The 21,128-nt window shown below is 33.6% G+C and overlaps 1 protein-coding gene and 3 non-coding genes across 4 annotated transcripts in view; 3 read left to right on the forward strand and 1 right to left on the reverse strand.

Moving 5' to 3' along the window:
• LOC149421468 (lipopolysaccharide-induced tumor necrosis factor-alpha factor homolog) overlaps positions 1 to 10,910 on the forward strand; it is a 127,910-nt gene extending 117,000 nt beyond the window's left edge. The window contains exons 3-4 of the mRNA XM_089634711.1: positions 10,349 to 10,487; positions 10,781 to 10,910. Coding sequence (XP_089490837.1) covers positions 10,349 to 10,487; positions 10,781 to 10,910 — 269 coding nt within the window. The remainder of the gene's footprint in view (positions 1 to 10,348; positions 10,488 to 10,780) is intronic.
• Positions 3,655 to 3,727, reverse strand: TRNAK-UUU (transfer RNA lysine (anticodon UUU)). Its single transcript has one exon. It is a non-coding gene; the product is annotated as a tRNA-Lys (tRNA).
• TRNAR-CCU (transfer RNA arginine (anticodon CCU)) lies at positions 4,209 to 4,281 on the forward strand. The gene has a single exon. It is a non-coding gene; the product is annotated as a tRNA-Arg (tRNA).
• TRNAA-AGC (transfer RNA alanine (anticodon AGC)) lies at positions 5,466 to 5,538 on the forward strand. Its single transcript has one exon. It is a non-coding gene; the product is annotated as a tRNA-Ala (tRNA).
• Positions 10,911 to 21,128: the final 10,218 nt, after the last annotated feature.

The following is a 21,128-nucleotide window of genomic DNA, read 5'->3' on the forward strand; positions in this document are numbered from 1 at the left end:
TAGGCCCGGGCCTAGGGCGGCCAGATATTAGGGGCGGCCAATCGTGACAAAAAAGTCACAGATGATAACAAGAAATTACTTCCTAAGTACCTAAATATTCTACGTACGAAATAGCGATATGCAAGAGCGTGTTCACACACAGCACACAGCGCGCCCCCACGCCCCGCAGCCGCCCTCGCCACACCTATCATGCTCCGTCGCTCGCCGTAAATTCATTATGTAGTCTATAGTCTATATCAGGGGTCTCCAAACAACGGCCCGCCAATGTCATCAATCCGGCCTGCGACAATCGACAATTATACAGTAATTGAACTAGCGAATTTAGCAAGCGTATTTTTTTTACATTAATTCCACACAGGAGGCTTTGAGGAAAATATTTTCCCTCACGACCTATGAGATGCTGTGTATTAGGTGATGCTGTGTGGAGGGTCTTTTTAAGGAAGGGAGGGATAGGAAGTTCTGAAAAGGAAAATGTATGAGGGGTGGGTAGGAATCTGGGGATTAGTGTGTCCAGGAGTGACATACGTATGAATACATCCCTCCAATAGTCCGGCTGGAAAGGTCAAAAGGCCTCCCTCACCCAGTCTCTCTCGAACCGGCCCGCCACGCAGCAGGTGGGCAGACGTATCCGCCGCCAAGACCTGGACAAATCTCACCCCATGAACCATGAATGATAATGGCAGGAAAATTAAAACGGTTTTGACCCTAGGAACTTACTGAAAAGTTTGGATACTCCTGGTCAATATGATGGGTACTGAGAAAGGGGCGGCTACATGGTCTGGGGCCTAGGGCGCCCAATACTGCAAATCCGCCTCTGCATATATAGACTTTGCAGCACTGCTCATAACCGGGGTTTCAAAATATTTCACATTTCAGAACACCTTCGTAACCTTCAATGGCTCAAGTGCCCTGAAAGAATCCAGTACAAACTGTGCTGGATGGTGTTTAAATCCATCAATTAAATGGCCCCATCCTACATCTCTGAACTATGCGTCCCGGAAAATACTGGTCTGATTCAGTCAACTCTTAGATCAGCAACATCATCAGCTGTAGGCAGACTGATAGAACCTAAGCGCAAGCCATATACTAAGTTTGGTAATCGCGCTTTCGGAGTATCTGGGCCGAAGGCTTGGAATAAACTCCCTCCGGAACTAAGATCCATAACAATTCCAACAGAATTCAGGTCTAAACTAAAAACTTACCTTTTTAAGCTGTCGTGCCCTTAACTTAAATATACCATTCCTAAGAGAAAGTCCAGTTATATTCAATTTTCCAATTAAGTCCTAAATTTTATTTTATTTTTTATTTTATTTTTTACAAACTCTTATTGCCTTTCAGACATTTTATAAGCCCTTTATTCTTGCTTATACTACTTTATTACATATAATTTCTTACTTTGACTTAATACTATACTACAGATTGCTACTTATATTTTATTTATTTCTCTTTTTTCATACTTTTAACCTTACTACTATTTACTGATTATACCATTATACTTACATTTATATTGTTACATTCCTTATGTTGCTGTACTATTCTCTGTAATTTAGTATGTGAATGGCACATGTTGTGCCGTATATGTGAAAATAAATAAATCCTGTATCTAAATTTAGCTAATAAACAATTAGATAGTGTTAATTAAGTGTTAATCTCAAGTGATCTACCAGATAAGTATTGTACTGTAAATTATCTCCATAAATAGTTAAGTAATAACATAGATCACTTTAGAAATGTATTATAAGTTTGTACAGCGCCCTTGAGGTGATTTTGCACCAAAACGGCGCTATACAAGTCATCCAATTATTATTATTATTTTTCCTCTTCTCTACATTTTGATATACATTCATAATTTAGGCTCTATCGTGGTAGTTTATGCATAGCCAAACCAAACTCAGAGATTAATGACACACGTTTGCATCCCATAGTACAACAGGATATTATAATGTTTTTTTTTCTAATCAGAATTCTAAATGCAGGTCCCCATTTTGTTCAATGAAAAATAAACCCAAACCGTAGGTCGTAAATTACATGAATTGAAAAATAATTTGGGGGACCTAAAATTACTAAGATTATGGCAGCCATTGTGCAGACAAATATAACCACAAAAATAAAAAGGAATCAGTATTCTGGGTGATGTTATCAAAATATTGTTTTCTTTTTATCGTTTACGAAATATTACGTGGAAGACTAGTTCAGGAAGATCATTGTTTGTGGATTCTTTTTGTTTGTTGTAACTGATAACCCTTCTCCAACCGGCAACGTCTATACACACACGGAGAAAAACTACTTATATTGATTATTATTAATTTACTAAGAATCGCTTAAAATGATTAGTAATCCGGTTAAAAACGGGATTGCAGGCCTTTAACGAATAAATTGATAGGTTTCCAAATAAACTTTTAGTAAAATACGAATGTATTATCAAGATACTCTCAGTATCGCCATGGCGTAAGACTCCAAATAAGTAGTGAAACGTTGTTTGAAATGGCTTTAGCCGTGTTTGGTGCCCAGATCTGAATAGCCAGGTACTTCCCCACCAGGTTCAGTCTCACAAATATAACCGAACTAGGAATGCCATAGTATCATTTGCTCCGTACGGTTCGACAAAAAGAAGTTACCAGTTATTGTGTAACCTGCAACATTATTTTATAGGATAATAATCGAACAGATAATCGACGATTATCGTAATCGTATTTATATTAAAAATTAATTAGAGCAGTGTAACGAAAAAAAAATTGAGACATAAAAAAAGAAAAAAATAAATTATAAAGCTATCCGTTTGACAGTGTTGACGCAAAATACGACAAAAAGAAGATAGTAGATAATACTTGATTCCGGAGTTTTTCTATGTAACGTGCAACATTATTTTGTAGGATAATAATCGAACAGATAATCGACGATTATCGTAATCGTAAATTAACAATAAATTAGAGCTGTGTTACAAAAAGAATATCTGAGAACATTCACAACATAAATTATAAAGCTATCCGTCTGACAGTGTTAACGCAAAATAAAAATAATAACATTTGGCAATAAATAACGCGACGGCATTCCGGGAACGATTTACTGCCTGCCGCAAAAAAAATGACCTATTAAAACGAAAAGCAAAAGCGGGGATGTATTTATAAGAGGCAATAAAACGATTTATACGAGGTCCGCGGTGTTAACCGATTAAAAAAACACGAAATAAACATATTGAAACATTCCGAATTCTGTAGCGAAATTGAAATGACCTTTGATATTCGGAATTAATATTTTAACGATTTATTGCTATTAAATAATACGAAATACAAACTGTGATTTTATTCTTTTTTTACGAAGTTTGAAAATAGTAGGTAGTAATAGTTATTTTTATTTTCAAGTCAAAATACTAAATAAAACCATAATGTTTTCACAATCCATACAAAGTATGAACATATTGTTAATTGTACAATTAATTAATGTCAAACCTTCGGAAATTATTATGTAGATGCTTGGATGTTTCATAATCCTAATAGTAGATATCGTCACTAAAGAATTTTTAAATCTGAAAATCTTGAAAATAACAGTAATGCTGAAGATAAACTAAAAAGGTAAAAAAAATTTCCTAAAAGACGAGGTAAATAAAAAGTCTATAAAAAAGATTCGCCAGAACAAAAGTTAATAAAAAAGAGTCGCCCGAACAGGGACTTGAACCCTGGACCCTTGGATTAAAAGTCCAATGCTCTACCGACTGAGCTATCCGGGCAGATGTCCTGAATGGCATAAATACTCAATAAGAATGTTCGAAGCCATTAAATAAAAATGGTAGTAAATACACTTTTTTTAATACGAAGAGAAATCACAATTTATTTATTCGGAATCCAGAAATAAAATTGCCCATTTTTTCGAAATCTCGCAGAATTATAAGATATAAAGATTATAATTTTTCCAGATACCATTTCACAAAGAATGCGTCAAATTAATTTTATTTGAGTGCAAATATATCAACACTGAACATCTACTGTCTTTTTTAATCGAATTTGAATGCAATGATGGGTACTGTAACGCATTTCGAAATGTTTTCCTATATTTTACAAGAATTAATAACTGACTCAGGTTTAAGTACGGTTCCGAACCAATAAACGTAGTCAGCGTCAAAAATTTTAGTCCATGTTTTTTTTTAGTTTCCATAAATTTCTAAAGAGCGAACATTTTTATAAAGGGAACTTTTCACCCCTCTATAACCAGCCCCTGTGGCCTAATGGATAAGGCATCGGCCTCCTAAGCCGGGGATTGTGGGTTCGAGTCCCACCAGGGGTAAATAAATATTTTACCTCTTTCTTAGAATAGCGGGAAAAACATCTTGTGTGCCCTGTACATGTAATAATTACATGTACATTATGTTTTGGTAGGGGTTGAAACGAAGTAGCTTTACTACGCCGCTAATAAATCAAATATTTAGTAATTTATTATTAGTATGCACGTGTAAAAGCCAAAAGCTGAGCATTTTTTTAATCTGGTAAAAAATAAATAAATAAATTAAACCGGGAAAATGTTTTTTTTTACAAAAACGGTAGTATGAAAAAATGTTATATAATTTTTTCCCAATAAATTATTACGATGAAATTTAAATATCCTTATTTGAGTGATAATTCATTAAAATGCTGTGTATTATTTATGAATGCGAATCATTTTATTGAATGCATCCATTTAAATGTCTATGATCCCAGACATGTTATCACCATGATGTTTCATAATGTAATTCAATTTGTAGCAAAAATTACTATTCTCGGAAAAATGATAAGCAGATTACAATATTACGGGTTCGGGCTTAGGTCTTTGACTTCGAAATTTGAAGGGCAATGTAACGAGAACCGTATAATAATCCAGGTACTTTCGAATCTACTGACAATGTCATTTTATAATATTACGGCGGTCGTTATATCGAGGCTTGGGAACGAAATAAAATATAAACGGTGGTTTGAGGCCTCGCTAGCGCCGCCTGGCGGAGTTCGGAGCAACGTCCAGGGCGTCCGTCTCAAGGGCGAATGTCTGCTGCCTACAGCCCCCGCTTCACGCTTGCCTCTTACGTTGCGCGTCATGACTACGACGACAATATAAATATTACATATATCATGAATATAAAAACTAAATAGATCAATATAATTCGGTGTTTATGATTTTATACGACTTAATTAGTTAAAAATTAATAACTTACCACTTTTGTTTGTGGTGTGGCGTAAAAGTAAATCAATTCCCATAAAATATTCAATTAGCGTATAAATAATTTATATAATAATAAATCTTTTGATACTCTATGAATAGAAGCATAAATGTAATCATATCCACATGGTTTATTATTTTATCTTTTCCTTCGATTTTTATAATAAAATGATTTATTTATAATACCTATGCATTTTCCATGAATATTATCCAAAACATTTTCATAGCAAAATCTCAAGTATTATTGTGTTAAATTACGTATTCTGACATGCTCCTGTACCGGGGGCGTAGCTCAGATGGTAGAGCGCTCGCTTAGCATGTGAGAGGTACCGGGATCGATACCCGGCGCCTCCAATTATTATTTTTTTATTTTTTTGAAACTTGTATAATTTTTTAAGTTTTCCTTGCTAACTTAATTTTATAATTATTCGACATCTATAAATTTTTCTCGAGTATTTTTGCTTCCATCAATGATAAAAATGGCGTAACCTCAAGGTAGGACAAATTATGAAAGCATTTTATTATCATATAAATTTAGATTTAAAAAAAAATATCTCTCCCGATAGTAAAATAATTTTGGAACAATAGATATAATTTTTATACTTACATGCACCTCAATTGTAATCTTCTCCTAATATATTGGTGTATCACCGTTTTACATAATCTAGTAAAATATATAGGGTGTTAAAGGAGGTACTTGACTTACTATAACCAGTGATTCCTGACAATATTTGGAGTATAAAATGTAAATAAAATTTTGAAATCCGATTACTTTTTTTACCTTTTTTTTCAAAAATGTTTATTTTCAAAACCAAGCATTTATGTTGTCACTAGTTACTCAGCCTGATAACCGACGAACCCCTCACCCGATCCTAACTGTCCAATACCTACTGATTTTTTTGTTTTATGTTGGAAAACAAACAAAAAAACACCCTGTATATTATAATGGACGCTGGAATGGTTAAAGGGCACAAGCGACACTTAATAGATGTTACGGTAAGTATAAAAATTCTGATAGGTTATATATTTACTTTATTTTATACTTACTATTTTTTTTCGTGTTCTCCGTAAAACGATGATTCAGTACTATACTGTATACAGGATGTCCAGTGCTGCAGATGAATCTACATGATGGTAGAAGTAAAAAAGACGTATAACTTTTTGTCAGTTTACCTCCGGAAATTCTAGTTTTTCTCACCATAAAGAGACAAGGCTCTTGTATTTTTGGTAAGGGAATAATAAATAATAAAATCATATGAGTAAGTCTAAAAATATTATAAATAAGAATAACAATTTACATCATTATTTTTGCCACAAGATAACGAATGCAACAGAATATTCATACTTTATAACAGCAATTTTTCACAATTAAAACAAAGTGTTTGTTTTATTTTTTATTTTAATTGGCATTAGGTATAGATTTTCCGAGGAAACAGACAAAACTGAAAGTAATAGCAAATACCATATAAACTACGTTTGATAATAGTAACAGCTATTTGGTTCGGCTAGCACCTTTGCAAAGGGAAGGTGGGTGGTAAGGTAAGTGGGCGGGGCCAGTGGGAGGGCCAGTGGGTGGAGGGGAGGGGGGGGGAGGGTAGTCGGGTGGGGTGGCGTGGGGTAGGTTGTAAGTAGTGGAGGTACATCCCGTCTGCGACCTCGCTCAAGGTCGCCCGCACCGCAGCCGAAATACATTTTCTCTTCCCAGTGGAGTAATGTTGAAATAACGCCATCTATTGTCTGATTAAGTATTCCGTATTTACACATATTAAATTCGGTAATTCCTTATATATATCAAATACTACATTATATTATAAAGTAAACTACTGACAAAATAAAACAAAACAAAGCCGGTAAGCATTATTATAATGGCGGCATAAAATTTATTTATATTCTTAATAATTTTAGTAATTTACATAAACAGTATGTATAATATGTAAAGTGCTATAATTTTCTATCGACAAAAACGATGAAAATTCTCTTTTAGGTTCAGCACAGGGCGTATTAAAAAACAAAGCTTTTTTATGCGACATTTTTTTTTCATAACCTCAAATAATAAAAGTGGAAACTAACTGATATGCGATTTACAAAAAAATGTGTTTTTCTGTAAATTTACCCAACATAAGCATAACGTGTACAAATAGGACACTGAAATTCCAATTTAAAATTTTCAGATATCTTTTAGCATACTTTTCATGTCTTTTTACTTGGAATCGATTTTTCCGCTTGCACTGCGCTCAGTAGACGCTGCGGCGGCGGCCATGTTTGTTTTGTTAGCGCTTTGGCGGGCTGTCAGATTACATCCGACGGTCCAGCGTAGCTTTTTGTAATATTATGATAAGGATGATAATAATTAACACAATACTTGTTTATGAGTGAGAATTGAACTGCTGTGATAGCGGGTAGCAGACTGCTTCGTAAGGGAGTTTATTGATTTTTCGTCAAACGCGGCAAGAGATTAGTCAACCAAAGTATAGATGTCGCTATTTTTTCTGTCTAAATACAAATGGTCATTTTATGATCTATTTGATTATAAATGTGGCGGCGTGGATTTGATATTTATACAAATGTACGGTTTTATCCCGAGATTGATGAAATTTTACACATTCGACCTTCAAACCAAAAAAAAGGTCACTTTCTAAATCCGATTTAGAAAAACTTTATATTTTTAACTTTGCTAGTTATAAGTAAAAATATTTGTCTGAAGAGTTTGCGCAAACCGGTGACAGGTTTAGGAATAATTAGTAGTTTTGTTTGAAAGATCAAAGCGAAGCTTAATGCCAAATCACTATTTTGATTAATCTTTATAACGAATTGGTGTACATTATAAATACCAAAAAATATGCTTTAGATAAATTGAAGGTTTTCCTATCGCTTCGCTTGAGTAGAATACAAATATAAAAATAAATTACTCAATAAAAAATATAAATGCAGACTACTAGAAAAAAATATTTTTTCAATAGAAATGTATGAACGCATAAAGGAAACAACTTTAAAAAATGCAGTGTTATAGCTAAGATTATCAGTTTGATTTTTTTTTCATTGACAGTTTCACTTGATTAACATTTTTGATTTCTTATAAAATTATTTACAAAATAAATAAAAACCAGTTTTTTTGCTTGAAATCGAACGTTACTAGACTCCTTTTTGTCAGGCGATTTTAATGCCTATTACCTACGATATAAGGTTTACCAAGAATATACACATTTTTGGCTTGTAGCTTCTTCTTAACAATTTATGTAACGAATGATAGAAAAAAAATATTTAAATTCATCCTATTACCTACCATCGGACAACATTTAAAAAAAAAAATGTTTCGATATTGATCAATATTTAAAATTATTGCGAATTTGAATTTACTGCAATACGAGTGGCGTCAAGCGACTATGCATGCATTTTCAAATGATTTATTCACAATATGTTGGTAATTATACTAATTATTAATTAAAACTGGTGTTCGGAACAAAAGGGAAAAATACCGGGAATATTTGCAGTGTTACCTATACACTGATGATGTAGAATCGACGTTATTAGTCCATCTTCTATTGATTTTGTAAACCTTCAAATTTTCATATTGAAAGTCTCATTTGGCAAACTATCATGGCAAGAATATGACAAGGAAAGTGTTAAGAATAATCGTTTTCATAGAAAGAGTCACAACGAGAAGCAGATGCTCTCAGTATCGCCTTGGTGAAAGACCACCAGTGGAAATCGACACGTTGCTTTAAATGGATTTAGCCATGTTTGGTGACCATATGTGAATAGTCAGAAACTTTTCCAATTTACTCTTCCTCATCTCCGTCCCCTTATCACATACTTTAGCTTCATAACATACAGATATATGGAATGATACAATTATTAATTTAAGAATTTATATTTTTATTTTATTTTACTCTTCTATACGCCCATGGGGCTTTTACACTGGGTACATAAATGATGATTTTGTTTACATTGTCTGCGTACACTAATATTATTTAATGAGTCGATATTATTTGTTTATTCATTTGCTTAACTAATAATATTTTTTTTAATACTACATAATTATCCAGAAATAACCAAATGCTAATAAGGATAAAGCTTCAAGTATATAGTGTAACAGTTTATGTAAATACAAATGTTAAAGAGGATAAAGGTACAAATATGTAATAAAAATAAAACAGTTATTTTGTTTAAAACTACGATTTTTTATTAACTTACTAAACTTACTTTTTTACTACACGAAACCGGTCGGTTTATAAATTAGTAAAAATGTGAAGCGAGAAAATTAGTAGGTACGGTATATAAAGTGTATGCGGTATACTTAAGGTGATTTAATAACAAAACGGCGCTGTATAAATGTGACCATTTATGTATACAGAAGAGATAAAAATTACATGAGTAATAACAGGAAGGATAAACAGAGAGGTTAAAAGGAAAAATATAGTGAGTAATCTCATCGAAAAGTTTTCTATCGTGTTCCCTTGTACAGACGAAGACATTATTAAATTCTTCGTTGAAATAAGAACTGTTATTCGATTGCGTAATCTGAATTCAGTACCTATGGACATTGTTAAAAATGGGTTTGAAAGAAGAACGAAAATTATTATGTTCATTTTATTTTCACATCTAACAAGGTGCAATATACATTTATTTTTGATAGCCACCAAGTTGTTCTTTTTAAACGTATTTAACAATAATGGCCAAACTTGGTTCTGGGAACCGCGATGAAGACGATTACAAGATAGAATGTGAGTTTATATCTAAAAATTCATTTATTAGAAAAAACCAGCGGTGTTGATTTCACAAACAAACTTTCAACCCTGGTTACATTTTTTCAACAACGGAAAACGTCTGACGATGATGAAATGTCGCCATGAAAAGGACCGGGTCAAAAAACCCACACGGGGGCTCTTGATCCTATGGTTTCTGAGAGTTAATGCAAATTTTTTTGCAAAAGACATTGTTGACCTGATCTGTTCCACATCCCCCTAATGGTACCACTTTTGTAAGAGCACCGGGCACACTGTCTCCTGATCTACTTGTGATATCTTATAGCTAAAGAAGACATTGTAGATCTGATCTGGTCATGTCCCACTAATGGTGAAATACTACCATTGCAAGAGCGCCGGCCACACTGTATCCTGATGTTCTTGTGGTCTCTGATAACTAATGATAATGTCGTTTGCAGATGACGTTGTTGAACTGCATCTGAGCAAAGACTCCGTGCTGTTGAAGTGCCCACTTTGCAAGACCACCGGACAAACACTCGTGTCACCCAAGGTGGGGATAGTCACCTGGGTGTGGTGCGTGGGAATTTGCCTCGTTGGGTGAATATATTTTTCTTCATGAGCCTTCAGGCGTCCAGTTATGGACATATCAATTGCTTCCCATCTGACCGGCAAGGCAGTTCTTTTCGGGTAATCTGTCCATCTCATTTGTACGTAAGATTCTTTTTCGTAACCAAAGACGCGATTCGGTGATACTAGACTTGGAAAAGGTACTGACCTGGATCTGAATATGATTTTCTGTAAAGCTACAGAAATGTCATAGTAATAGACACCTATTTTTTTATTTTACCGAATATAACAGCGTTCCTGAAATCACATTTCTATATTTACAGTGGCGTTCTTGGCTGTTGCCTCATACCATTCTTTAGGGAATGCTCACGCGACACTGCCCACCACTGCTCAACTTGCAAAAGATACATTGGCCGCTACGACAAGATCCGTAGGAAGGCCGTGAGACGATAACCGTCAGGTAAGTTTCATCATTGATAACCGTCAGGTTAGTTTCATCATTGATAACCGTCAGGTTAGTTTCATCATTGATAACCGTCAGGTTAGTTTCATCATTGATACTGTCTTTATCTGGTTTATAAAGCCTTTTATTTCAGTCCTTTTAATATCGTATACCCGCAACTGACTTAAATTATTGATCTTCGTCTCAAGTCATCCCCACTTATCGTTTCATTTTATACCGTCAATTTTGTGTTTAATCTAGATTCATTCGACTGTCTTTTTATTAAATACAGTTTTCTTGATTTAATGAATACATGAATGAATTAATGAAATGGAATCTTGGTTGTGAAAATTTACTCACTTTTTGACATCCGATCGATTGTGTCAATGACAATATATTCTATTAACGTGGAACTCACGCACACACGCATTTTTTTAGAAATTGGATGACATTATATTAAAAAATTTACATCAGTTAATTACAAAATAAATGTCGGCCCTATCCAATTAGGATTTGGCTTAGGCGTTAGCGGTGTTGACTCCAGTCCCTGGGGAAGAAGGTTCAATCCTCAGACAAAACCAACTGGCTACTTGCCAGCCCAAGAGTTGGCACAACTACTTATTATAGTAAAAAAAAACTTTGTTTTTTACGGGTTGATTTTTTATTTGTTTACATTTTCATCGTTAGTTTTCGTTCCATCATCTTACATTTTGTTTTCGTTTATCCCTTTGCGTTGTAATCAGAGATGTGCAAAATGGGTACCCAAAACCATTTGAAATGCAAAATGGAAATGGGTCAAAACTTTTCCTTTTGAAAATGCAAAATGCAAAATGGTTTTTAGAAAAGCATTTAAAATGCAAAATGCAAAATATCTATTTTCAAAATGCATTGAAAATGCAAAATGGTTTCTCAGGTCAAACAATTAAAATAATTATAGAGTTTTTAAACAATTTTGTCATTTAACAATGGACATCAATGTAGAACATATTACATGATGGTAAATCCAAAAACACCACGACTACAGATTATGAAACCACAAAAAATTTGCACGGGACTAATGTTGCCAACGTAAAAACATAGAAACGGCTATCTAACATTTAATACTACAGCGTCATGGCCATGTTCAGTATTTGAATCAGTATTTTTTGTAATGGTATCACTCAATTGTCAGGGCTCCTACCAGGGAGCAACTTGACAAATGTAAATTATCTCTCATAGCAAGGTTGAGGACCGACTGATATTTGGGGCTTATGAGTGGAGAAAGTATGAAGAATGTTGAAAAAAGCATTTAAAATGGAAAATGCATTGAGAAAAGCATTTAAAATGCAAAATGCAAAATGGTTTTTAGAAAAGCATTTAAAATGCAAAATGGAAAATACCCATTTTGCATTTTGCATTTCCATTTGAAATGGATTTATTTGAAATAAAGCACATCTTTGGTTGTAATATGCATATTTTGATAATTTCCTTAGACTGTTCTACAATTTATTATTATTCTATCATTTTCTGCTTCGTTTCATCACGGACTTTTTTTAAAAGTCCTCCTATTGAATTTTTATCTTCAATGTACTACTTTAATCAGATGTACTTGCGATCACGTCATTTTTTTGCTTTTCATCTCAATCGAAAATACAGTCGCTTAAAAATCTCTTGTCTTTCAGGCATTTCAATCTGCATTATATTAAGGTATAGTAATAAAAACACGTAGGAACCTTATATATTTATAAATTGAGTAACAAATATAGCTAGTCAATATGGAGTCTTCATCAAATCGTTAATAAAGCTACTAAAAATTAGCAACCAATTTTCAACACATTTTCCATTAGTTTATGTCAGCCGTGCACCGAACCCCTGAACTTCATTTTTCCCCAGACCCAAACCCTTTCTCTTGCTCCAGACAGAAGACCCGTCCCACTCTGAACCTCCGGAGTGACGCACGCGCCCCCTAGTTCCCAGACTAAATTCTATATTTTATACGCGACGCCTATTGGAAAGATTAAACACTAAGCAAATACCCTGACCCCTCTTGCATATTTCGCAATGGAGTAAAAAATGATTTTAAGCGCTTGAAAAATTTTACGTCTTGTTTTATAAAAATTAAACGTTTTTATCAAGTGCCAGTTTACTTTCAGTAAAAATTTTCAAATGTTTTGTATGGTATTACGTTGTAGACTGTCTACGAGGCTACCTTTGTGTTGCATTCTACGTAATTGAAAACTATTAGCAGCCTTCACACACATCCGACTTGCCCACCGTTTTTAAGAAAACATGTGGAGTTAACTTAAAATTATTCATAAACTTCTCGTTGATAGATGGCGCTAATTAAAGTAATTTAGGAAAAACCAGGTAACTCCATTTACTTAAAACTTTAGGTAACTCCATTAATGGAGGGTTGGACGCGGTTGGCGCTAACGAAAAATTGTCCAAAGAAGCGAAGCTACAAGTCCATAATGGAATGCTGGTACCTAACCTGATATGTCAGTGAGGTATGGAACTGGCAGAGGAAGGATGAAGGTTTACTGAATGCTGTAGAAGTGAGATCTCTAAATCTATATGATCGTGTGAGAAATGTGGAGATCCGATGTAAGCGTAGTGAGTAAGATTAAGAAAGGGACGCTTAGATGGTTTGGGCATGTAGAGCGAATGAACAAAGAAAGGAGTGTAAGAAGTCGGGAAGTAGTTGGGGACGTCCGAGGAAGACATGGCACGATCAAGTGAATCAGATACTTCAATCGGGCCATGTCAAGAGTCAGAATTAATTAGAAGTATGTATGAGAAAGTGTATGAATGTGAATGAGGCAAGGAGTGTGTACCACGACCGAGTTGTTTGGCGGCACGACTTAGGACGGGTTGTTTCGGAGAATCTGAACAATTCATCAAATTTCAACGTTCATTTTCAAGTTCTGTGAAAGACCTTTTCAAGTTCTGTTTTTAAATCAGTTTTGTCAAGCAACTAGCCTACAGTGATATAAAAACAGAACTTGAATAAGTCTTTCACAGAACCCGAAAATGAACGTTGAAATTTGATGAATTGTTCAAATTCTCCGAAACAACCCGTCCTTAGTTTTAGGAAAAACCACTATTCGTGTGTATCGGGGATTCAATCCAATATTTTATTTGTATTTTTTTTCTTAACATAATTTAATTAGCGCCATCTATGAACGAGCGGCTTATGAATAATTTTAAGATGACAAAAAATGCAGTATTTTCCATCTCCCCCGACGTAAATAGGTGTCTTTTTTAGGTAGTAAGTAGTAAAGAAGAATTGAAGTGTTATCTCAAGTTAGGTACCTACTTTAAAGGTTTGTAACAAATAACATACTTAATTATTGAAGACAATATTAGCAATTACTACTACCTATTGGTAGAGCGGTGCCCAGGCAAGGCAAGGTCCTGGCTTCGAGTCCTAGATGTGACCGTATCTTTTTCTGATTTGTCTATTTCAAATATTTTTTCAGGAATTGCTAATATTGTCTTCAATAATTAAATATTAAAATTTGAGCTTTTACTCATTAAGTTATCGTAAAAAAAAAAAAAAAAAAAATATATATATATATATATAATCGATGAATAATATATATATATATGCATATGCATATATATATATATTATTCATCGATTTTATAATAATAGTTGGGCGCCAATGTAATGATTTAAAATAATGCTGTGAACATGGCACGTTGGACGCCAATGTAACAATTAATATTATGAATCTAATAGTGTAATAAGGTCGTTCATCACAAATAAAAGTTCCATAAAAATAGAAAGAATCTAATTTACTGTTCAAAATTATGAGAAATGAGACAAAACACCCATTAAAAAAACTGTTTTTTCAAATATTTTCTACCTAATTTGGGGAAGATTGTAATATATTTTCTGTCTAATTTGAGAAAGATTTTAATATACTTTCTATCGAATTTGGGGAAGATTGTAATATATTTTCTATCTAATTTGGGGAAGATTGTAATAAATTTTCTTTACATTTATCTATTTTGTTTTTTCCTATTGCCACGGAAAATTCCATCGGTTACAATAATGAAGCATCAGCATCCTCGTACGGTGTTTAGAGTTTCTATGACAACAATTTTCAGCTCGTAACTTAATTTTCAACATGAGTCATGGGATTATTTTTTAAATTATCGTTTAACTGACAAAAAATAAGAAAACCCACCTTTTTGAAAAATATTTGAAACTCAAGCAGGTTGGTATCTACTTCATAAAATACATAATTAATATTACATCTGTAGACAGTATGTGGGTACTTGGATGGGTGATCGATTGGAAACAAAGCGCGATGTTGGCCCTATTTTATGAGGGTTTCTATTATTTCTTATGTAGGTAGATATTATAATGTTATGTTACTTATTGGTATTACATTAGGATTAGTACCAATGACGTTATAATACATATAGACGCGTTAAATATATCTCAAAGTAACAATCAAAAGAAACGTCAATTGTCGTCCTTTCGATTTCATAGACTTGGTACTAAACTGACATGCCTCACGTAAATCGTTGCTACATCTGAGTTAATTGCATTTAAAAATGCGTTGCTCTGAAAACACTAGTAAAAGCCAAGGAATAACATTTTATTTTCAAGTACACGCGAATTACTCATTATTATCGATATAATAAATAATACAATTATTTCAAGTACAGGCAAATTACTAATTATTATCGATTTTAATAAATAATACTAATAGTTCGATTGTTTCAACCTGAAGATTTTATGCGTCATTAGATAAAATTCAAGACGAATACAGTACAGGCCTGGTTGCGCAACCGCCAAATTATGAAGTCAGTGCTGTCGCTAAGTAAACTTCACTATTTAAAATTGTCTAATCACTCTATTTATAAGCTTGCGGTAAAACAACATACAAATCATAAGTAACAACGAGCATCAACAACAATCGCAGCCCTTTGCAAACTGTCATTGCTCTGTTATGGCATAGCACTGACTTGATCACGTGTCACATTGAAATCCGTCACGCGCGCCCATTCAAATTATATAATAACAACATTCTGTTTTAAACCGAACAACATATTTTCCAGAAGATCATAAAAACTGAGCATTTTCTAAGTTTTGTGAGGGCGAGTCACTATTCACTAGTAGAGCATAGAACGTCGATCTCCGTCAATTTATCCCGATATTTCACTGAAGATTGATGGTCTTAAAGTCTGTTTTTCCTTCAAGATAGTATACGGTGGCCCAATAAAAACTCACAATGTTTGAGACGTCATATCATGAGTTTGAGAACAATGTGAAAAAATTGTAAAGCCTGTAAAAGCTGGTACGAAGACTAATTATTAAAGTAATTTTGAAAAAACAGCCTACATTCCCTTCAGATGCATTGTTCTAAATTTTTCAAGTGCCAAAGATTAAAGACATCTATAAAAATGACTCAATATTACAAGTATTCAAACAAAATACATTGAAACAATTAAAACTTAATTCATTATTAAGACAAATATAACATCCAAATTCCTCTATTTTATGAACAGTAATTATATTTACAAAGGTAATAGTTTTGTAATAGTTTTCCCGAAGAATAAAAAAAAATGGTATTCAAGAAAAAAGTAAAATTATTTAAAAACATTTGGAACCATGTTTATATTTTATAATGTCATCACATCCTGTCCTATTATACACTCTAATTATTACTTTTTACTCCTACACCAAACTCAAACTTCATTGGTGTAGAAATATTAAAAAATATATATGTTAACTATTTTGTTCTTATGCCATTTACTGTGTATTAGTGAAACAATATTATAAATTAAAATGTTTTATTTGTTATGTATTTTAAAAGAATAAATCGTGAAAAAAAATTTTCGAAATGTAAAAAAAATAATAATATTTAATTATTTTTTATCACTCTTTTCTCCTAATAGACACCAACCTTCTTTATATCTCGCAAAATATAATAAAATTTCCAAAAACATTAGATATCAGATTTAAAATGAAAACACTAATAATATTTCTTATATTTATCTCGATTTTTTTGCCAATTATAATTATTGATTATTACAGCTACATTAAAAAACCTAATTATCTTATAAAGTTAACTCAAATGCCCCCTCATGGTGCGAAGATATTGAAGTTTTCTTGTTTCCATAACTACAAGTAGAACCATTCTACCACCTCTCTTCTACCAAGGATGTTACTTATTAGATTCATACACGCCCGTTTAACGTTGGTGTGGTAAAGCCAGCGTTGAGCCTGGTTTAAGACCGCTTTAACCAAACAAACGCCATGGTAATAAGTCAAGTTTTTTTTTACTGTGCTGACTTTACGCGCCGCGTAATATTTATACCAAGTTTTTTAGTAAGGCTGCACGGAGAAAACTTATAAATTTTTTTGCTCATTTATTAAGAATCTCTTCAAATTATTCGTAATACACTTAAAAACGGGATTACAGGCCATTAACGAATGAATTGATATTTATAATAATATAGATAAATTTTTAGTAAAACACAAATGTTTTGTCACGATATCGGAACACGTGTTCATAAAAATCCTTACATTTTTGCATGTCGTCAGTATATATTATTAAGACAAACGCAGGTTCATGAAAACGTGTTCCGATTGTTTTATGAATTTAATCAGGAAGCGGCCTACTGTCCCGTTTTTAACCGGCCTACCAATAATTTTAAGATAAAAGATTTGAGAATAAAAGAGCAATACTCATTTTTCTCCGTGTGGCAGTGTTTATAAGGAAGTTGTCCACACGCCACACTAACCAATTCTTCTGGTCATACTCATCCCATATCCAATATAACCGAATCGTACCCAATCTAACCAAACCATACCCACACTTTGCGCTATTTTTGTTTCAACCATGTGGGAATGTCGCTCACCCTCAAAGGTCACTAGACACGGCCAGTTTTCATGCAAATTATAAAATATTAAACATGCACTCTGTCTGGGACGTTGACCAGTGACCACGTGAGTCACAACAAGCGACATGGTATAAGCTTGTTAGCCAATTAACCATCCGATTATCTCCCGTTCTGTAATGAGCCCGACAATGGGGGTTGCAATGCCTTTGGCGTTGCTGGTGTTACTGCTGTTACCCACTCTTACTCTTCCCAAATGGAGATCAAAAGGCAGAGATCTGTTTTAACTGCTACTAACCTAATGAACAATTAACACTTTATCTAAAACATGCGAACACCTCAGCACAGGTTATTTTAGTGAAGTGTTCACAAAACATTACTAACTAACAATTTACATACAGTTACTGATTACTTTTCACTCTACTAGCATGTTTTTTGTTAGCATTATTTTATGTATAGAATTTTTTTTTGTTGAGTAAAAAATACTCCACAATAAACTTTCTCAGGTTATTCTAGACATCACTCAACACTGTGTTTCAAATTTATTAAATACATCACGCTCCTATCTAAATCCGGCGTAATATCACGATCTAAATTGTAAATGGTACTTATAGACAAACCTGAGTTATTAATCCTCATTGAATTAAATTTACCTAGTTGAGATATCTAAAATCCTGTTTAAACATAACACTATAAGGAATCAATCACTCGCTTGTACACAAGGAGAGCTTATACCTAGATTACACGAAGGTAGTAATACGTATTCATAATTATTTGTATTTTTTGTACGTGTGTATACCAATCCTCCCCCCCCTTGAACAATTTTTTTGTTTTTTCCTATGCTCGTATTAACTGTGACATGCAAATTTTTATTTTTTATTTTATATTTATATACCGTTGATATTAAATGAATAAATGTTGTATTAAGGTAAGCACTTTCGTCAATGGTTATGTCAAAATAAGCTAAATGTACATAAGTACTCATATGTGAGATTTTATACGAGAGTTGCGAAAGATGCTGTATAATTAGAATTAATCGTGGAACTAAAACCTACACATTTGTATCTAATGTATTTTTTGTTTCGAGTAATGTTGACAGACAAATAGATTAAAAGGTTCTATGCAGTCCACGATGGTAACTAAACACATTGAACTTGGAAGAGTTGCGATTTTTTACTATCAAGATTCTTTACTATTTTATTACTGTCAATGATGAACAATGTTATACCAAGAAGAAATAAATTTAATTAACTTAAAAACCTCTAGAGAAAAAAGCACCGGTCTCCATCCACCCACTTTCCTAGCAAGCCCTTAGACAGAATTTTGTTTACAAAGACGTCTGAAGATGCTTCAAGGATTCGGCAATTTAATCTTTAAGTTTATCGGCACTTATCGATTATGTCTGGTTTAGATATAAAAAAACACCAAACAAATTAAAAACTTTTATATGAATTCCCGAAAACTCTCTAACACATCTTAAGCATAAATTCCCAAATTTCGTGATTTTTTTAAGCATTACTTTAAGCGTTCGGATAATCTTGTTCAGTTATTCAAATTTGTTTTCGTATAATGCTTTCATAAAACCCTACCCCTTCCACATTGCATTGCGATATAGAAAATCGAATTCCGTAGAATTTTTAGTTAAAAGTGGAAAACTTTTTTAAGACACATTTCGAGGAAAAGATTAAAGTAATTAGAAACGTTTTTTTGGACACGAGCTCTACTGTTCACAGAACTACTAGTGTGTTTTCTGCTGTGTCTAATTACCTTTTTCTGTCCAAATATTTATCGAGATCGACCGTAAAAGTGTATATTACACGATGTAATTTCCATTCGAAGCGGTGTACTTTATATGGTTGGTTTGGGAACTAAATCAACAAGGCTTCTACGTTACGAATGCGTCAGGCTGTCGAGGGATGGGGAAAGTTTGACGGTGCTGCGACGTGTCCCTTGTTCCCCGTAGATTTTCACGTTGGGGTGGGTCAGTGACTGGCGCGAATCCACTGGTAAACTTTTCTTTGTTTCACAACACAATTTAAACACTGTTGCTGGCGAAAAATTATAAATGGTTTGACTCGTGAAGCTCATTTTTGTGATACTACGCAAAAGTTTCTGCCTGAAGCTAGTGGAATATTGAATGATCACTAAGTTGGGAAGGTGAAAATAAACAGCTAGACGTTCGTGATAAATAATTATCAGATTAATTATTTTAATAATATTTCGGAATCTGTCCTGCCTAGATCTAATAACCATTTTGTTATTTTTGGACCGAAGGATGACAATTCACACAGTTTCAGGGGATTTTTTTAAATATATTTTAGGACCGAGATATGAGATTTTTTTTGCTAAGCCGCTCTGTTGCTTGTTGGAACGGAAAGTTCATTTCTTCCCTTACTTCTGGTTTGATGTTTGTGTTCAACTGTTTTCATTTTGTTTTTTCAAAAAGTTGTAATGTTGTATAGAAACCTTTCAGATATTTGAACGACGCTCTCTTCGAGAAATTTAATGTATTAGATGTCCGACAGTGTTATATAAAAATGATACTTTAATTGAAAGCAAATCCAAGTTCCGCTGTTTATTCTGTGTTCCACACATGACAGATACACGACCGAAATTACTTTTATTGATTATTCAGTCATTGGTTGCAACAATTTTTTGTAAATATTTAAAATCATTTATAATCATAACTCTTTTTCGAACGCCATCGGAAGTATATACATCAGCAAGAATTAATCCAATCCTAAGTAGGTGTGTGTTGTTCGGGTCAAGTCTGGCTTTAAATTTGCTCACTATTTATCAAGTAACTCTTCTACCTTGAAATTTTCACTCAGAACACTGTCCTTTAAGATTTATTTTACAGAAAACTTAAGTTCGTTTTTTTAATTGAATAAGTCGAAAAGAGATTAATGCGCTATTCCGTGAAGAGGAAAAGGGAAGGGTATTGAAGGGGGATGGCAGAGCTGCCAAGACGTCTGGAGGCTTTGAGGTATTTTATGATGTAGATTAATGATGGGCATCAAACAAACACTATCGCCTGGGGTTCAGTCATATCCCGATAGGAACTTTTCGGTTAACACATTCTGATAAAAAGTCACTTATACATTATTGAGTCTGTCGATCATACTTTTACAGGCGGTCTACTGCGTTTGCTGTAAAGCATTTTTGTTTCTATTTCAAGCGAAGGTTTTGCATCCAAAATGTCGATGTCGAAAGTACCTTCCACTCCAGAATGAATCTTAAAAAATTAAAATTAATTCATTAAATTTTTCTGGAGTTGGAAAAAACCTTACTTCTTATAACCTTGCTTCTCTCCCCTGCTCTTCTTCCTCCTCTCAACCCCCTCAGGTTCATTGCGTATCTCAATTAGGGATGACACAGTTCCACTGACTCTGG

Source organism: Hesperophylax consimilis, chromosome 8 (assembly GCF_061612785.1).
Source record: "Hesperophylax consimilis isolate HC1 chromosome 8, BYU_Hcon_1.0, whole genome shotgun sequence".
NCBI lineage: Eukaryota > Metazoa > Arthropoda > Insecta > Trichoptera > Limnephilidae > Hesperophylax > Hesperophylax consimilis.